The sequence below is a fragment of the Rhopalosiphum padi genome, chromosome 3 (genome assembly GCF_020882245.1).
Source record: "Rhopalosiphum padi isolate XX-2018 chromosome 3, ASM2088224v1, whole genome shotgun sequence".
NCBI classification, from domain to species: domain Eukaryota; kingdom Metazoa; phylum Arthropoda; class Insecta; order Hemiptera; family Aphididae; genus Rhopalosiphum; species Rhopalosiphum padi.
This window is the reverse complement of record NC_083599.1, coordinates 14,014,192-14,036,374: the sequence shown is the minus strand read 5'-3', so window position 1 is coordinate 14,036,374 and position 22,183 is coordinate 14,014,192. Positions and strand designations below refer to the sequence as shown.

The following is a 22,183-nucleotide window of genomic DNA, read 5'->3' as shown; positions in this document are numbered from 1 at the left end:
TAATATTCTAACAAACTTAAAATTAAATAGTATTTTGTATGTTGCAGTATTTTTCAAATACTTATTTTAAAATACACGAAGTTTCATGTTAATATACATAATAGTTAATATATAGATATACATATATATACTATAAAATGTCCTTAGATGTTCAGCCAAAACCGTTTTACGTCAAATATAATTTATAAACAAGGTACACTCGACACCACTGTCCACTATACACGGCTGAATGGATTTTTCAGTTATTTAATATTATATAATAAGATACTGGCTGGTAGGTATATTGTGTATCTGTTATACACAACAGATATAAACAACATTGGAAATTAGTTTATTCAACACAACTTACTTCAAGACAGAAAAAATAATTTAAAAATTTTTTAATAACTCATTTAATGTAAGTAAATGTGATTAAATTTCCTTTTTTAGAAAAACTCAATTATGTTTAATAATTTGTTTTTATAGATGTCACGCGATCATACAACACAAGATTTAAAGGACAGGTTAGCTTGTCAAAATAATAAAGTATGTGCACTTAAGGAAAAATTGGTCACATACGACAGAGATGTCGCGATGAAAGAGGATTTAAAATGCCAATTACACAATCTACAAAAGTGGATAGAAGATGTCGATTGTAAAGTAAAACAATCAAACAATCAAATGTTAAATATTATTAATAATCAGAAACAAAAGACAAAAGAAGCTGAAACGCAGGAATGCAAGTTGCGTTCGGAAAACACTAGACTGAATAACCTTAATGATTGTTTCACTGAAAAAATAAACACACTAAATCGAAAAGAACAAACACTAATCGCCGAGATAGAGAAATTAGAATTGTGTAAAATCAATATCCAAAACGAATTATGCGCTGCTGAGGTAAATTTAACTAATAGTGATTAGTTTTCTCATTAGTAGGTTAGTTACATAAGATCCTATATATTATAATGAAAATGTACCGGTATAAATTATAATCTCAAATTCATTTAAAAAAAAAATTGTATTTATAAATTTTTATTTATAAGTAATGTATAAGAAAAATTTATTTGAAACATTGTATTACATTTTCAAAAATTTTGATTTTAAATAATATTTTATCGATATTTATTGAAAAAAAATTGAACATTTTATCATGAAAATGATAAAATAAATATTTCGTTAAAATTTCTAGTATTAACTGTTATTTTTTTTTAAGTACAACAAAATATCAAAAATAGTTTTAGAATAAATAATTATTTTACAGGTGAATATCTAATGAATCGAATGTCGTAAAAACTTTAAATTTAAATACTCATAAAAAATTAATTTGACTACGGTAGAATTTTTTTTTGTTTATAGGTTATAATAAAACCCTTGTATTCAATTTTCAAATCTTAAGTATAAAAATTATAAGTTTTTATACATTTCCAAATACAAAATAATTTGCTAATTTAAATAATTTTCATAAATGCTTCGCTCAGAATATAAAATTCATACATTTTCCGAAAATCTTAATGCCAGTCTGACCTGCTGTTGAGCGGAAGTAAAATGGAGTTTTATACACTTAATTCAAACACACATTAAATCTGTTCAAAGTGTTAGCGTTTTTGCACTGTAAACATCATTACATTACATAGCATTAGTTAAATGCTACACGACTTTGCCGCACGTTTCGTTTCAGGCTCGCGTAAACGAAATCAAATGCCAAATCGAGAGCCTGAAGAGAACGCTCAAGACGAAGGAAGAAGAAAGCGAAAAATTGCGTAAGCAGCTTACGGCGATGGAGGCCGAGTGCAAACGCGTGTGCGTGGCATTGAACGCCGCCAAATGTGCGCTGGAACGGACGAAAGCGGACATAGCGGACGTCAGGTCGCGGATGAAGAAGGCCGAAGAGTGTCTGAAGCGGGAGCGGACCGCGCTCGCGGACAAGCTGGAGGACAAGGAACGAGAGCTGCAGATGGCCAAGGCCGATCTGGAGACGGCCGTCCGGACGGTGGCCGAGCTGAGGGCAAACGTGGAAAAGTTACTAGCGGCGGTTGCCGAGCTGCGGGAGACGATGGCCCGCGAGCGGTGCGAGGCGGAGAAGGCAACGCGGGCGCTCAAGGAGGAGAACTGCGCGGCGTCGGAAAAAGTGTGCCGGGCCGCGGACGAGCTGGCCAGCGCCCGCCGCGACAACGCGCAGGTCGTCGCCAAAATCGAGTCGCTCAAGTGCCAGGTGCAGACCAACGAGTGCCAGCTGGACGAACTGCGCCAGTTGTCCGAGGCGCGTAACCGGGCCAAAGACGAGAAGTGCGAACAGCTGGAGCGAGAACGGTGTTTGCTGACCGAAGACCTGCAGTGCAAGAAGAAGAAGATCGCCGACCTGGAGCGACAGTTGTGCCGTATGCGCGAAGAGTCTCGGCCGTGCGGCGGTATAAGCAGCGCCATCAGTAACGCCATGTGCCCGAGCATCGCCGACTGCTGTCCGTCCGACGACCTGGTCAACCGGCAGGACCTACTCTGCGACTCGTCCAACGACTCGTCCTTCATCGACGTGCTGAAGAGACTGTACAGCGACCTGAGCAACCTCAAGGTTAAATCTTGCAAACCCGACACGTCCAACCCCTTATACCACTGACCGATAACGACGACCGACCGTAAATCAGATATTGAATATTTTTACACTTGTCCGAGGACAAAATAAAAAAAAAAAACAAATTTTAATTCTGTCCCGGTATTACTTCTATTATTATTTATTTTAATATTAATTTATTTTTAACTGACCGGGTTTTATCTATATAACCACATATAGGTATCTAAAATTTACAATTACATTTTTTTGAATACGGACATGTCTATCATGGACCATGATGTACATTGGTACATACATCATGGTTACATTAATAATTGTAAATCTACTGTGTCGAATATTGTAGGCTTGTAGTGTGAAATAGTGAACCAAACGTGATTTAAACAATTACAATTATAACTGAAATAAAAATGAAAAAGAAAAACAGAAGAATTTAGGTTCAACAAATAAAATTTTAAACTTAATAAACTAAATTTTAAACTAGCAGAGTAGTGAGACAATATTACTATTAACAAACCCATCGACGAACTCGATACACACAAGACACAGTACATCTCTAGCACTAAATAGTATTTTAACGGACATGCAAAATGTCTTTTGCCAACCTTATAACAAAATCAAGTTTGTCAAATATCATACAGCTTATTTTTTTAATAAATACATATTTTATATTACATTTTATTATCTATGTGGTTGACATTTTAAAATTATTCGTAACATAAATAAAAATATTATACTTAATAAAAATAAATTAGTGCGAAATCTGTGTATGCTAACCTAACCAATCTTTTAATTGTAATTATAATTCGTCAATTGTTATTGTACGTAGATATATCCGTAATGATGTTTCAATCGTACAATAATTGAATACGGAGTATACAAAGTACAAAAGTACACACTGTAATAAAGGTCATAAATTTGATAGATGGATGATATTTTATTAAAAAAATATCAAAACACAATAGTCTGCATAATAAAAAATACTGTAAAAATTGATAATATTGTATTCATTGTTCCGTTTCAAGGTACCAATCTTATCGGAGAGAACAAAAAATAAAGGTCAGCGGATGTATATATGGCCCACAGTATAAACATACATTTCATATGTGGCCCGGAATTAAAAAAAAATTGGGACACGCCTGATAGAGCAAAGATTGAGACTTGACACAGTATAAATATATAATAAATTTAAATATCATATATCCTTGCCGGATATCCTGTTTTACCTTTCTTTTCATATTATTTTTGGTAATCGAGTTCGTTTAATTTCTATGCACAAATATTATAGTTCATCTACAGATGATTTTATTGTTATGATGTATAAAAAAAAAGTGGAAAAGTGGGTACCGCTCTACTGAACAGTAAGTGTCAAGTAGGTCACATTAATAGAAGTGTTAAATTTAAATTCAATAATGTATCATTGTATACGAAAATTGATTCTGAGCGGAGATGATTTGACATTAAGTACATTTCAAGATATATTTTTTTAAATAAGTTATTTTAGTATTTAGTATCAATATTACGGTAGATTGACTTAATTTTTACCTAAACAATCGCATTTATTATACTGTGGATATTTAATATAATATTAGAGTTATTAATGTTTGTGTCATATTATACCTTACCTAAAGCAGTGTAAATACCTTCATATTATAATTGGATAATGTTATTTAAAATGTGTATACATGTATAGATATTTTGAAAATATCATTGCAAATAATAAAGTTCATAATACACGTAAAATAATAAAATATTTTTTTCAAGACTGCCCTCCCTCTCCACCCCTGCCAATTTATTAATACGTTCAATCATTTATATTAAATAATAGCTGAATATAACCCGGCTTCGCTCATGTGTTAAATAATCGATTTGTATAAAAATTGTTTTTTTTTATTATAATTAAAGTATTTGAAGCTTAGCCATGTAATATATAATATTTTTTATAATTATTCAACTTATGATATTTAAAACTGAAATCGCAAATAAAATTAAATTGTGAAAAAAAATCGTTAAATTATTTAAATTACGCGCTATAAACCCATAACCCCTCTCTTTTCCCTTAGACAAAAAAAAAATGAAAAATTGGGCCACTTGGTGACACCAGTAGATTATTTGGAACATCACTGTGGAAAAAAAATTTAAATAGTGTATCACAAAATCGGAACATAAAAAGGCCTGTTCTTCTTTTATAAATATTTTATCTTATCTTATTAATATTTTCTATTTCACAAAATTATAAAGTATAAGTCCCGTCACACCATCTCCAGGGACTTGGTTGACCGATACGTCTAAATTAATGTAGTGCTCAGCCAACACGACTTCGTTTCTTTCAAGTTTTACGATATTCACGATATATTCTCATAAAGCAAAAAAAAAAAATTAAATCTTGTAATCCATGAAATCTGGGTGATTCGGATTCTTGGCAGACATTCGGATATTTCTATTCCAGCGATCTAATTTGAATCTGCAACAATAACAAATATTATGGTGACAAAGTTTATGAATATAGTACAATTTTTATGTATAAAGAAAAAATGTTTAGTATTTTGAATTTTCTGTTGACCTAACCTATTCATTTATTAATGTATTTATAATTGTGTATTGCTTTGAATTTTATAAAATATTATAATAATACATTTGAATTTCGAAAACAGATATACCTACGTAATAACGCTCTATATATAGTACACCACCCAAGTCATCATCATCTATCATTTTTTTTTTCATCGCATATTGGTTCAATATAATTTTTTATTTATTTTTATTTTTATTCAATTAAATCATGTCATTTATTATTCATGTACACAACAAAACTCGTTCACACATTTATGCGTGTACTATTATAGGGGTACATATACTCGACAATATAATATTATGTTTTATATGATATTCGTACCGCTAACACACCAACCCACAGTCCGCACGTGCCAGTGTGCGATAGCAGGATCGACATTTACACATTAAACAATATTACTCGTTTACTCGTTAGATAATATACTATTATGATGTATGTATATACATATATATATATTTGATCGCTATTGACTTTTGCCGCCTGCTAACAACCACTATCACCCATAGATGTCGCAATAACTACAGTTAAAATTGTGAAATGTGCTCCTCTGTACGTGTTGTACGGCTAGTCGATCGGAGTATGATATAAATTCACGCCGTATACGCCCCCATCAGTGACGCTCATGCCATACATATACTGTACCTACGTATATTGTGAAATGCGTTTTGGAAAATACAACGGTATAAACATAAAAGTATATATTTTTATGTATATAAATACATTATATTTTTCTCTCGTCACGTGAAAATCAATAACGACCTACTATACATATATTTAATTTTTGTTATTTTATATAATATTAGTAGTAATAATTATAATAATATCGTACTATAGTGGCTCACGTGTAAACGTGAAAAATACAAAAATACGCGTGTAATACCAAAGCTGCAAGTGCGCCGAGTGGCGGGCCGGCTCCTCCTGCAGTACCTGCTACGCGGTCGTCGCTACGAAGTGTGGTCGTCGTCATCGTCGTTGATGTCATCGGCGGACACGTCGGACGGCGGTTCGCGGCTTTTCGCCGAATTTAACATGACTTTCTCTCCTCCCGTGTTCAACTTCCTCGCTTTGGGCGCCTGGTCTGCGTCCTCGTCACACCGGACGTCGTCTTCTTCGTCGACTGCGCCGACACCGTTACAGCTCTTGGCCAACGGATAGCTGCTGGTCAGGGTGTCCACGCGGTTAGTCTCTCGCGCCAAACGATCGTCCGGTCCGACGGTGACGCTGCCCGAATCTTTGCGTTCGTTATTGTAGGCGACCGGACGGGGAGAGATCTTCCGGTGCGAATGCCGCCGCCGCTGCTGCTGCTTCTGCTGCTGCTGCGGCTCCGACTTCCTGTGCGCGGCGGTGTCGGACGCGACGGTAGACGTCAACTGTTCGCTGATTTTCCGGTGCACTGCGCAGATGATGTCCGAACACATGCGCTGAACCAGCGCATCGTCTTCTCGTTGTCTGGTCACTGTCTTTTTGCCGTTCACGATTCTTTTGTCGCCGTCCGACTTCACGTGGCTGTTGCCGCCGTAGTCGGTCGTCGACGATCGCGGGATTTCGGTAGTCACGTGTAAATACACGTCTCTAAGCGTCATTTCCGCCGGAATTCCATGGTCGACCGCGACAACTGGGTTGGCGCTGACCACCCGGCTGATAGGCATGATGATTTTCGCTGGTTTACCGACTTTCTTGTTGTTCACCAACACTTTCAGGTAATTTATCGGACCCTTGTTCCTGCATAACACGTATTCTAGCAGTGAGTACATTCATAAATGATCTAGTATGTATATGTATCATATATGGCGACAGTTATTATTATATAGTTTAAAGTCGATTCTTAGAAATAAAAATAAATACATTTTAATAATTATTCTTATGTAAATAATTTATAAATTAATAAGTTATTTTATCTAATTTCTTTAGTTGTTCAGAATTAATAGTTTTTATTAAGTATTCAAATAGTTGGGTTAGCTTAAAGTTAAAACATAAGGTGGGATTTAGAGAAATAAATATTTTTAGGTGATCAGTTATATAGAAATATAAACGAAAATAAAGACAGTGAATACTATAAGTTTTTAGTTGGTATATTATATTTAATATTTACGATAAGCCTAATCTTATATATTAATTCATCAAAATTAAGAAAAATATAACTTTTATAAAACTAAACAACATTATAATAGACGAATTCAATCATACTTTAAAATGTATGCTATAATACTGATACGTCTACATATTTTATTTTAATTTATATTAATATATCTTATTTTATCACATATAAAAATAATATGCGACTAAAATATTGAAGTGGCAATTCAGCAATTAGCTTCTATCGCTCTCAACCACTTTTTTTATTTATCTTATCTTTTACCAGGATATTAGAACAAGAATTTTTTGAGTTTGAATATGAATAAATAATTACATTTAAAAACTTTTGATTTTATAAAACTTTACCCAGTATACTTTCAGGTTTAAAACGTCTAACTATTTATATTTATATAATGTAATTGATTTGTTACCTATCTTCTTTCTTTTTTTTTTTATCAAAGACCACCATTTTATCAGTTGTAGAATAGGTACCTACATATTTAAATAAGATAAAAATATAATTTTGAATTTAAAAAACAATAAAGTACTACAACTAAAAACATCTTCTCCGCGGCCATATATAAATAGGCATATTTTAACGTATTGTGTGTAATAGGTATAACACTTACGAGGCGAATACTACGACTGTGGAACTGCAAATCATCGAAAAATACAACAATGTATCGTACGTAATCATAACGCCGGTCGACGATGATAATTATTATAGTATGTGCATATACTGTCGCCGACGTGTCTGCGAAACCGCCGTATGATTTCGTTTTTATAACATATAATATTTTAATATGCAACAACATTGTGTGTAACAAAAACCTGTCAATATAACGATAAACCATTGCCTAGCAATGCTGTATATGTTACTAATACATAATGAGTAATTAAAAAAAAAAAAAAAAAAACCCGAAAAAGTCTCTCGACTATAGTGATACAAATTAGGTAAATAATATACGTGTTTCGAGTGTATACCGTGTATACCTCGTTATGGAGTAGGTCACCACGATATAAGCGGTAATTTGAATTTGACAATAAATCATCTATCGGCTCCGATAGATAGCGAAGAGTCTCCTAATTAGAGACATTTGTATACATGTGGTATAGAGTTAAATAGGTCTCTGCAGCGAACTATAAAAATAATTTCGATCAAATACACATTCGATAATATTATTAGAACTATAGACTTTTTGTCGACGATTAATGATGCGCTAGTGGCTTTCATTGTAACAATCGGTAATCAACATAGGTGTACGTAGGTGTATCTATTAATTACAACTAATGTGCCCGAATTCTTTACGGAACGTACAATTTATTCTAACCCGTAATAATTATATATTTTATTCGGAAAACTCGTGGTACGAGTGGTATATGGCTATATATCTATTATTTTTTTCGTTAAGTACCTACATCAATTTTTACTATGATGTTTAAATAGTCGGAGTGAGAAAATGTGTACCACATAATATGTACTCGTTTATAGATACCAGAATGTCATACATTTTTTTTAATTTTCGAACGTGTCGATTGTGGATAACATAAATTATCATATTAACAATATTTTTTAAATAATTTACATTTTGAATATAGATTACAGGGTATAAAATACTATATTAAAGGTACCCAGTTGAACAGTTAGTAACACTTTTTGACGAATAAAAGTATTCGTATAAATTTAAAAGCTGTGGTCGATGTGGTTTGGATCGGCGTAATAATTTTAACAACAATTTAAAATTTAATGGACCGTTTGGGCGAGCGAAATTATCTTTATCTGCGTGAGTGATACTTATGGAATTATATGCGCATGTGATTTGATTATATTAAGTTTTGACAATAGATAACTAAATTACAAATTGACTATACATATACAGACATTACAGAGTCCGTTATGACTATTGTATTTTATGCAAATCGTATGTGATTTTATTTTATTTTATTATTTATATTTTTTCAATTGAAAAGTAAATTATAGTATATATTTATTACATGTATTATTATATTATACAGAATATAAAATAATTTACCTATAAGCCCATACGATAATTTTGGTGGTATAAGCACTCGCCCAAATTCACCAAACAGACCACATTTCGGGTTAATTCGTCCCAAAGAACGAAGGAAATGTAGCAATAAGGAGGACACTACAATACTACCATACACCATAATGTAGCAGTCCATATTTTTTGTAAATTTTGCTATACTACACGCTTAACCAATTTTTTTAGCATATCTAGACAAACATCTTTTAAGGGATGTAACTAGTAAACATAAACTTTCTTCTGTCTATTTGTCATTTGCTATTGCACACAAAAATAGGGACTGCCATATATAGCGTATATTAGGAGAATTATTACCTATTATAATAGAAAAATTATCGTGTATTATAATAATGATAGTATATAATTTATTAATTGTAATAATAGTATAATATTATGGTTATTGTATATCAACAAATAACTGTTAGTTTTTAATGTTTGAATTTTAAAAATATTATCTAACATTTAGTCGTACTTAAATACTTAACGCCTAATACATGAATAAAGTAAAATCAATAGTAAATATGCGTATAAAATATATTATTTAACTCATAACTTCCTGGCTCCGATGAAAGTTATAAATCTCAAAGTTATATTATTTACGTTACTTTCTCAACAGTTTTGATGGTACTGATTTTTATAATAATAAGCAATAAATAATGCAATCTTATAAATAAACAAATATAAAACGTCAGTAACGTATTTTATATTATTACATTATATACGACTATTATGTTTACATAAAAGTATTTGAGAACCATTTCATATTAAAGGTATAGCTAAGTCATTTTTCTTTTATAGACTAATATCATGAACAATATCGACGCGGTCCTCGCACCGATTGCAATGACTTTCCATCAATTATTTTACAGGCATTTTGTTGACATTGATCGTACTGAAAATGTCCAAAATGACACACTCGCGGTTAATTTTGTCTACCGAGGTATCCATATCTGCCAATATACCTCGCCATCACTTTGGTCGACCGCGCAGGAAACGCATTATAAAATGTTTCGTATAATTTTATTATTATGTTAATTATTGTCAATATAAAATTATATTCGACACTCGGCGCGGCGGCGGTATCGTTGTTTTTGAAAAACAAACATTTGTACACGAATTCATTATCGAAACACAATTCATATTAGACACAATGTCGTTATTCGAACGGGGTCCCCATTTTTAGGTGTCGCATTGTGTTGTCGATTGTGACTGAACTATTATGATAATAATAATAATAATAATATATTATATAAGCCGGGCTTTATAAATATTCCGTTGTCGTCGTCCTCGTTGTCATTCTATTGCGACAGAGTTATTGATGGATCAATTTCGGACCACCTCTGACAATACGACGACGATGATAATAATAATAATAATTGTTCCGGTCCGAACAAAACGGTTTTGTGCGCGTATTTTTGTTTCGCGCCGTTTTTTTTTTCGACCGGGGTTAAAACAAATAATATTAATAATACACTCGTCAGCGGCGAACAAGTGCGCGGTCAGCGACTTGATTCACGTTTTCGCCCGTCAACCGGCACCCACCACCAATTACCTCGACGTACATCGCACAATACTACTATTATTATTATTATTGTTATACTATTATATTTTCAACAACGCGCGGTGCATGTAGTTTGGTCGCAATCAATCAGTTCGACAATCGTAAAAAGGGCTTTTATATATTATTATTATTATTTATTATTATTATATTCGCGGTGTGGCACGCACGCTCGCACGAAAATAATAATAATAACGCATAGGTGTGTGTGTGTGTGTGTGTATATATATATACATATAGTAACACGTAGGTATATACCTATAATATACAACAATCGGACGGGCACAAAGGATTCAGGTGTCTGACAATATAAAAACTGAACCGAATTTTTTTTTCTCCTTTTTGTGTCGCTGGCATCGTCGGGGGCGGAGCCAAGGACGACGGAGGCCTTTGTGCGATCAACATATAATTTTCACATCACCTGGGACGACCCGCGCGACAATGGCCAAGGCAAGGTGTTTGTCGTCGCGCATTGTTCGAGCACACACACACACACACACGCGGTTCTGTTTTTACATCGCGCCGTGCCGTGTCCCCAAAGGCGCGCATACCTACCACATGACGTGTCGCATTATAGTCGGTCGTCGGCGCGGGGTGTACTTACGATTTTTCTTTTTCTCTCGGTGATTTTTTTCCGTGATCAACGCCCACAGGAAACAACACTACGTTTGCCGCCGCGAACGAATCGTTCGCGGGACTGCTGCGTACATAATATGCCCGCCCGACACCTCCACCACCACCACCACCTCTCCTCCGTCGCCACCTCACCTCTTCTATAAACTCCTGTCCACATTGCATTTACGTGTACCTACTACTGTAGAGGCTGCACGGTAACGGGAACACCGCGGTGTATAAAACAAACCAGACATTGTGGCACGTTATTCGTTGTGAACGGCGTTGCAGGCACCCGCGGTTGTCGCTTGCCTACCCGTTGGGTTTTCGTGTGATACAATGTTATACGAGATATTCCGCTGTATATTACATCATACGTGGTATATACACGGGGACAGGTATCGGGACTATCGGGTGTGTATGGTTGAAATCGCGAGAAGAATGTGCGAACACGATGAAAACCGATTTTTCGAATCGGCATTTATTGACATCGTGAACTCTGCAATTTTGAAATGTATTAATTCCAAATCATTACGATTGTAACTATGATATAATTTACCTGCAAATACTGCAAATGTATACGTATATTGATTGGGAAACAGAGTTTATATTCGTGTCGACATTTGATTAGCTCTAGTATACAATTTTTAAAAAATGACGAGTAGATACATCTTTTTTTTGTAGTCAAGAACGAGTAAAATTGTTCATGTTCTACAATATTTATTTTAAATTTGACGCTTTTCAATACAAAGTGTAATTTATGTTTTATACATTCGGTTAATTTTGAGATATTATTACCTACAAAATATAATACGTGTTTAATTTTTATTCAATTTATGAAATTTGTTGATATCCTAAACTGGAAAAATTCTCTAAGCCACGAGATCATTGCTGAAGCCGCTCAAGGTTTTTATTATAAAATACTTTAAATATCATACATCCATTCCCAGTCTCCGGTGTTTTAATATTTCAGTGTCACAAATTTGGAATTTATTTTACAATGAAATTGTCAACACCATTAAAAATAAATATTATCATTCTGTAACGAAGGATAGATGTAAACGAATGTATAATTAAAACTAAACTGGAAAAAATTGTCTTTTTTATCGTGGCTTTTTCCTAATTACTTATTATCGTTACAGAATATTATACACTTATATTTCGTATTAAAACACTCAATATTTACGGTAAGAATGATAATTTACATTATACAATTTAGAATATGTATATATATATAATAACCAGCTACCAACTCTAAAAGACAAACTCAATTATGCTCAATACGGTAACAATAAAGCACTCGGTCGGTTTTGTGTGTGTTTCAAATAAACACTGGAACGTTATATAAACTTGAATCAACCTACAACCTGTAGGTTGGTATACATATAATACACGCAGTACCTAATATATATATATATATATATACTCTACTCCCTTCTATTATAATGTGTGAATCTTTTGATGTGAGAAAAATTGTCGAGTCACTGTCCACTACACAGCGTGCACCATGGTCCATAAAATACAACAATGTACGGTGTACAATACATAACAATACAGATCCGGTATATCCATTATAGCAGGTCAGTTCTCGGAATCACGCAGGGACGACAGGAACAATAGTGCAGTTGTTGGTTGGTATCTTCTATACACGAATACGGCGCACAAGAGATTTCAACAAGCGTCGGGCATCTCACCGTGTATAATATAATATTATATATAGGTACAATGCGATATTGTCATCCGACGTTTTGGTGGGTAAATTGGATAGATCCCGACCGACTTGAGGCGTCGTACGTGGTATTTTCGGTCTGTGAATTAAATGGTTTTATTATTATTATTATTATTTCATACAATTCGAAGTGGATTAAGCACTGTAGGCGTCCTTTCAACAGGTCACAATTGGCGGCGGCTTATCGATTCCGCAGGAATCACCCGTTTTATCGTGTAGGGCACATAAAAATAATAATTAACTATCGATGAACGTGCACATATAAACACCAAACGTATTATATATAAATACATATGAATGTATTTCGCTTTTACTATATTTTCAATTCGAAGAAAACGTCTTTAAGTCAACTTCAACAATATATAATCCGATGATGAGTTGGAAAAAAGGTACAACTACAATATTACAAATTTAGGATAACCAAGAAAAAACAAAATATTCACAAGTAATAAACAAACAATATTTTTCAATTTGTGTAAAATTCTCTAACATAAATATATAATATAATATCTGACATAATTATACGATCTTTCATGGGTAGGTAATAACTAATAAATAAAAGCGTGTAGATACTTACTACAGAGTGATATTTTAATATAAATCATATAAATTCCTATTCATTATACAAAAACCGTTAACATTTTTTAAAATAAAAAAAAGTCTTGAGTTTTATACAGAGTGTCTTAAATTTATCGTGAAGTCTAACACTAACTTGAGTTATTTACTAGGTAGTTATATAGTAATTTTCGTTAATTATAATTTATAACTTTTAGGATTAAAAAACTTTAACACAACTTTATAATATATATTATAACTTAATCGCCATAGAATTAATAGTATACTTAATTAATCAAACTTAATTATAATTAATTTTCACAAATAAAATAGGTAAGTAAGTTTTATTGCTCGTGGATTTTTTCCCTGGATACATTAAGATATACAATATCTACATTTCAATAAGTGTCACAAATTATCAATCCTCTCCATAGTCCATATTACAATGGTATTGTTTATACAATGAACTGTTGTGTTGTAACTTTGTAAGTGTACAATACAAACATGAAATATTATGACATGGTGAAAAAATTAATAAGTGATACCTAACTATAATTTTAAATATTTTAGAACTATTTACTTTTTACTTATTTTACTATAGGAAGTTTTTGTAAAATTTAATATTTTTAAAGAAATTTTAAAATTTTTAATTTTTTATAGTTTTTCCGGTCGTTAATCAAAAATCGAAAATATTATTTTGTCACTATGAATAATCAATGTGCTTGACTTTAAGAATTGTATATACTATACTATACATAATATACTGTACATAATATTATAAACACCGTGGTCCGTGATTAAAATATCGTACACTTGCGTACAAATGTCGCCGACAATAAACGGATGAAGGTATGAAAATAAATCTTACAATGTACCCGTTATATAATAGCTATACTCCTTTGTAGCCTTTCGAAATAATGTTATAATCCGGGGCTTTTTGTCCCAACCCGCCCGCATCCGCGATGCATGTGTGTAACGGTCATGCACTACTTGTGTTGACAAAGACTAATGTCTTAAACAATAATGCACTGTTGAAATAACAACTTTTAACGTATCACATAATATAATATAAATCCATATAAGTATAATGTAATGTCATAAATGTACGTAACCGAGTTTAGCGAAGTCGCTCAAGTTTAACAGTCTGCTGGTTACAAACTATAATATATACTCGGAAAAACGATGATGTTCGATTAAAAGTGCTGATTCACTGACGATGATTTAGGTTTTATAACTTATATATTACTGCACGGCGTTTGGGTTTCTATACCGCGGTAAAGTGGGTATAATAAGAATTTCAAAAACTCCAAAAATGTGATTATTAAAAGGGCCGCGTGTCGTGCGAGACAATAGTGTGAATACGACGACGACAACGATGATGATGATGATGATCGTAATAATAATAATAACGATAACAATAATAATAATAATAAGTGGGTGCCTCCTTTAACGTCTTATTTTCTAACGAATTTCTGTGTATCATCCGAAATGGTAGACAGAACATTTAAAACTATCGACGAGTGCTATATATAATATTATGTTTGATATAATATCCATAGTATGCACGATGGATATAAACGTACACTAAACGTCAACACGTCGAACAAAACGTATCCATCAAAACATCCTTTAATATATATTATATGCCGATCGCAATAAAAGCCATTGAAACCTGATCTAGCGATTTTATTTGTATATATTGTACGCTATAGAAATAAGTATAAATTGTTCGTCTCATCGTTGCAAAATGATTTTTCGCATACGATTGAATGACTCTAAAAGTCAATAACCGTAGTTTTGCCGTCGACTGTTTCGCGGTAAGTACACTAGCTGCGTGGTATTTCGTATGTGGTGTATCTCATAATGCACACTGCCAGTGGCGTAGCCAGGGGGGGTGTTGAAACCCTCCCTTCGGCCGTATTTTTATCAAAAATATAATATTTATAATATAGGAATACAATCATTTATTCGTGATTAAATGTATTCTGTTATGCCGTATTCTGCACGTTATCGACTGCACTGGTGATAATAATCATTATCATTCAATTATTTTATTATTTTAACACGGTTTTAGATTTATTTTATTTTATTACTAAAAAAATCCTGGCTACGCCACTGTACACTACAGTAATATAATATTATTTTGATATTGTGAGAATTTTGATCAATTCTATATATATATATTAGGTATACATATAGTATTTTATTTTTAATTTAGTACCTTTTTAACTCTATAGTGCTAAACTCCTGCTCGCGAAAGAAGAAACTGTGTCTTGACAATAAAACTCGTCTGAGTTGATGCGTCCCCCATAACGAGGGAAATATTCGGAAGGAATAATTCACAGTTCGTGTGTTCACATTTTTCTGAATAAATCAAAACGAATGAAATGCATTATAGAGAATAAAGAAAAGAAAAAACACATTGTTGCGATTTACAAACATATGCATTATATTTAAGCCAGGTGTTGGCAAACTTCATTGATATATACTGTCGACTGGCCAATACATTTGTTTACATTTTTTTCTTTTGATATTTTTTAAATATAGTGTGTTACTGAACTATTACAACAATGAAGGTAACACGAATTATTTCGATTTCGTGACGTTGAATTTGAATTGAATTTTTTTTTGCATAAAGAACTTATTTTATTACACGTATTTATTTTTTTTTTTTTTTTAATTTAAACCGCGAACCTTTACGACAGCGTCTGAGTTTGAATTCGAATACAATTACGGTCGAGTCGCGATAACTCGAAAAACTTGACAACTCGAATTTTTTTTTTATTCCCCTAGAAATATAAACTGCAGTATATAAATTAATATAAATTCGAGTTTCGAATCTCGAAGCGAATTCTTATCTTTCTTCAACTCCGAGTTATCGCGACTCGACTGTATTGTTATTTTAACGATCGACGTACTCGTCAAGACGCAAGCCTCGTCCCATTAACCCGCCACCACTATATTATATATTATTGCTATACGTATATATTATGACAAAATCATTTGACCGCCACTGACTGCAACATCAGTCGCACTTCGCGGTGGCTATATAACGGGCGGGGACACGAGACTCACATATTATTATCGTGATCCAGCGTACCTATATATATATATATATACATATACGTATAATAATATATATATATATAGGCCCGTCGACGGCGCAGATGGCCACTATATAAAAATCCGAGAAAAATAAACCCGTAGGAGGAAGAGGGCCGCCGCGGCCGCACAATGCCCGTCGACAATCGGAAAACAGTGCACACGGGATATACGTATATAATATGCGTGTGCATGTGCGACAATACGCCGGGTGCGCGTGTATAGGTACGCGAGTGTGTAGTATACGTACGTGTGTACAATAATAACGATAATAATAATAGCGGTCCGATTGATTCACAAAAGAATATTTCGCGGAGGGCGAACGGGCGCACAAAAGAATTTTCGAACGCGCGGGGAGTATAATAGTAATAATAATAATAATAATAAATATGCAGCGCGTCCATCCCGCCCGCCCGCCCGCCTTGGCGCGCACACCTCCTCGCGACCGTATCGCGCGATTTCTCTCCCGAAGAGTGTTCGGTCCGGTGTAATAACTACACTATAAATATTATAATATATGTGTGTGTGTGTGTATTAAATTTATAGATAGGTACGTTATGATATACGACAGACTCGTGCGCGTCGAAAACGTATATAAGCGGCGATTTAATGTTTTTTTTTGTTTTTTTTTTTGTCTCCTCCCCGTCCTCGTTCTGTTGTCCGCCTCTGGTTAGGTTAGGTTAGGTTAGGTTCTACAGTCGGGCTGCAGAAGTGTGGTCGACCCGGATTTAACCAGCTGTTGGATTATACACTGCAGCGAATAAAACTCGGCGGGCGCGACTGTATTATTTTTGTAGATAAAGTGCAATTCTTAAACGTTCCAACGGGTGTTGGGGGTAAGTAATAAGACTTTTAAGACTTGGCGGAACGGTGTATTTATATAATATCCGGATTGTGAAAAGTAATAGATTTCCACATGGCCGAAGGATACTAGGGAAAACGAGTCGCGGTGAAAAAGCGTCCCAGACTATAGGACGGAAAAGAGTCGATGATCAAAGGCATCGATCCGGTCGTGTTATACCAAAATATTAGACCTTATCTTATGCCTGCAATTGTACCGACTTTCGTATTCGAATTCGTCATGAAATTTATTTGAAACGGCTTTCTAACGTTTTAAATTGAATTTTTTTTTACATAAACATTTTTATCATTTTACAATTCAAATAGTTAAAAATCTAATTTTGAATGTTTTTCAAGAGTTAAGTTTCAAAAAATTAGTTTTCAAGTCAACTTCAATTGTTCGATGCTCATGCTCACAAAGCCTTTCCAACTCACTCTTATAATCATCACATTATTTTTTCGGTGACCCTCTACCAAAGTAGTTGCATGAGCCCTACGAAGAAGGTGATGAAAATGTAAATGGAATTTTTTTTTATCCTGTGATAAAAACTTTTTTACCGAGTATATATTCTTATTAGGTCAATTTTTCCATCGGGCCACCACAGCATAGAAGTTCAAATGTTACGCATTCCAAGTATATTTTTTCTTACACAAATGTCTTGGAAAACAAACATATAATACAGAGTTATAGATAAATGTTTTGCGTGCAATTTCGAACTTATTAAGTCGTTAAGATAAAGAAAACGTTTTCATAATTCGTTACCGGGATGATTCCTGTAGCTATAAAATTAATTAATAAAAAATTGTTTTAAATTATAAATATTTTTTTTTAATTTATGTATGTATTATATTTGCAAAATAAATAAAATATGATCAATTTATGCATATTTTATCGATTCGGTATATATTTTAACGACGTACTTACATATTTTTATGATAATTCTTAAAGCATGCATTTGTTTCACCTTTATTTGAAACAATGAAAAACTTAAAGAAAAAATATATCAATTGAAAATTATTCTATAGCTCACGATTTGAATTTTTTGGTATTAGCCTTTAATATTATCGGATAATATTTTTCGTTGAATGTTTTGTCAGTGAATCTATTGTTTTTGGATTTTTTTTTTCTATTCTAAAATCGTAAAAAATACCTTTTGTAAGTTAATATAAATAATGTCCACCGCGATCATCTGTTTAACAATAATGCTGTACCTATTACATCTTCTACGATCAAAAGAAAAACTAGGAAATAGTCTGTCCTACACTATTGCCTAGATATAATGTACGATATATTAAAAGATAAATAAACAATAATGTTGTAAGGATTTCATACAAAAATAGCCGCAAATTTCGTGTACGTATAATTTTCTTTTATTTATTTTCCTTTTGCATTGTCGTGTCAAAATTATTACGGCTGCAGCAGTATGACGGCTGTTTTGGCAATAACTCTTTTTACAAACTCTCCGTGCAATTTATTTTAAATGACACGAACAATTGTGATTGAAACCGTGCGTATTGTTTGTATACCTACGTATCACGAGTAAAAACAGTGTACGAAACGTTAACAAATCAAATGCTATACAAATACTTTTGATTGAAATCGTTATTGCTTTTTATCTCAAAAACGCATCTGTGCGTACAATAGCTCGGAATAAAGTCGAAACACAATATGATGATGATGTCTTGTACTCTTGTTCCGTATATACAACAAGGCTTTCAATTGTATTCAGTATACGAGAGTGTACATGACGCATTGTTTATTATACTTATTTTGCAATGAGCAGTAGGAACATTATTCAATTAGCGCAGCAAACAAATTTTAAGATTATCGTTTTATTTTAACGGATGTTGTAATTTGTAAGATATATATTTTATTATTAAGAAGATTTTATTTTGGTTAATTAATAAATTTTTGTTTTCTCAATTCCTTCGCGGCGTGGGACATTTTTTACCTCGCTATCATAAACCTAAGAAATTTATATTCAGACCTTTTGTGCTGGTGGAATTAGGAAAAATTTTCTAATCGACAGTTTAGTTTTAAATATTTATAGAGTGACTAGAAATATTTTTGTGTGACTGAACTTTTTTTTTGTTGTAATGTTCTAAATCCTTTAACAATAGTATTAAGTAAATGAAGATAAAAAAATAACTATTCTTTTTGAAAATACCACAGGTTGATATTTTCGATTTTCATTATTTAACTAACTATTCATTTATATTTTATTATTCGACCAAATGATTTATACATATATTATATGATTTTTATATTTATTCATACCTTTAGTACTAGTTTACACTAAAGTAGGTACCCACTTCGATCACAATACGTATGAAGTACTATAGTACAGACGTACAGTTGTACAATACACATTTATATACTATGTAGATAATAAATATTATAATAGAGGAACTAAAATTTAAAATGTTTTTATTTTAGAATTGTATATCCGGTTACCAGAACTTACTATGATGAGTAGCTATTATGTGTGCGAAATATTATGAAACGATTTAGCGTCGTCGAACTTGGTTAATTGGCTCAATCCGTTTACAAAAAAATCGAGTACCTATCAAAACAAAATTAAAACAAAATTTGAGTACCAATAATGATATGTAGAAAAAAATACGTACTCGCGAGGAAAGGGTGCTGGCTAGACACTGAAAATAGACTATCAATTGAACCACTTGACGTGGACTTTTAGCCGGTAACAATGACGGCGGCGACGACGACGATTGTAATAACAGTTACAGAATGCGATCGTTGAACACAGGAGTTGGACAGACAAGGTCTCGTCGTTTAAGTACTGCAGCGCGTATACATAACATAATATCTCTCTATATAAGCATAAAGTCGACGAGAAATTTAATCGGCGGTGGAGTGTTTATTCTATTATATACGATTATTATTATATTATATTATACACGCGAGATTGTCTCGTGTGTGTGTGTGTGTGTGTATACAATATAGTGGTGTATATATATATATATAGGTAATACTATGGCCCCACTGTGCCACTATTTACGCGCATAGGGGGGCATTGTTTATTTAATTTAACGCACTTATTATATTATTCGTTTTACCACACCGCTTTGCGTGCGTACAATATAATAATATAACAATAATATTAAATATATATCGTACAGACAGACGCGTAACTATATACATATTATATACAGTTATAACGCGTTATGTTATTATTATCATACACCTTTTGACTCTCTCGTCGAATTAATATTTTCCTTTCAATTATTCGTTTATTACACGACACGCAAAGCGCTACCCGTCGAATTAGGATCGTCCGTGTATTGTTAAGACGTACATAATTTGTTTGTGTGATGCTATCCGCGTAGACCTGTCCGGCACGCGGCGAGTCGGTAGTTTCTAATGTCTGCGGTACGATAAACGCGCCGTACGTTTTTTTTTCTTTTATGCTAAATTAATTATCGGGTTCGCGTGCAATCAAATGCGTATTACGTACGATATTACGCAATCTTAAAAATGGGTCAATCCGTAGACGATTTCACCAGAAAAAAAAATGGATGTGTTTTACGGCCACCTGGCGACGTTTGATTGTTAGGTAGGTATACATACAGACTTGAAAGAAAATTCCAAAAATCGTCATTATTTTAAAAAACAACCTATATAGTAAATACTATATGATCACAACTATCCGACGATTAAAACGTGCGTTGATGCCATGTAAACATGTTGTACTTTTCAATTTATTGCGCTTTGATATTATCACAGATTATAGACCAATCGCGTTGAATAATAGCCGTTAATCATATAAAATATTTATATATTACATTGGGTATGTAAAAATGAATATTAATTTTATTCGGTACAGCTTGTGTTGCTACACCTCAAAGAAAAAAGTGTACGTTTTCAGACTTTCAGAGTTGCGAGAAAGTGCGAGTGGAGTGAAAATTATTTTGGAGAAATGAAAAATTAATCACGATATTTTAAATTTGAATACTGATAAGTGATAAGTCGATGAACAAAAATTATAATAATTGTACTACAGTCGTGAAGATGATAAAAATGATTGATATTACCTTATTTAGGTACTTCATATTGAGGACCCCACACACTGCAGCGGTTTACAAGTTAGGTTGATTAAGGTTTTAATTTTATGATGCAAACAATCTATTCACTATTGTTTTTTTACACAACTCTCAGAATAGACGTTATTAAAAATATACAATAATATATAATAATATTATTATTATAAACAATTTTTGTATTATAAATATAATAACAATAAATAAAGATTGTACATAACATATAACATTATTCAATTGTATCATCATTGTGTTATTATATTGTTATCCCATCATATTATTTATAAGCTAAGTATAACAGTACAATAATTATTGAACAGTTATAGCGAAAACTTTATTTTTAACTTTATTTACTCTATAGGTGTCACTCAAATTCATACTTGTGCATGCGATGGTTATATCATAATGACGTTTCATAAAAGTCCCGATACTGTATAATATTATTTTTTTTTTTCGTAAGAAAAAGATATTTAAAAATATTTAG

At 32.8% G+C, this 22,183-nt stretch overlaps 1 protein-coding gene across 1 annotated transcript; it reads left to right on the top strand.

Moving 5' to 3' along the window:
* The first annotated feature begins 465 nt into the window (after positions 1-465).
* Positions 466-2,593, top strand: LOC132923863 (major antigen-like). Its single transcript, XM_060987844.1, has 2 exons — positions 466-876; positions 1,658-2,593. Exons 1-2 carry the CDS (start codon positions 466-468, stop codon positions 2,591-2,593), a joined length of 1,347 nt encoding a protein of 448 aa, XP_060843827.1.
* Positions 2,594-22,183: the final 19,590 nt, after the last annotated feature.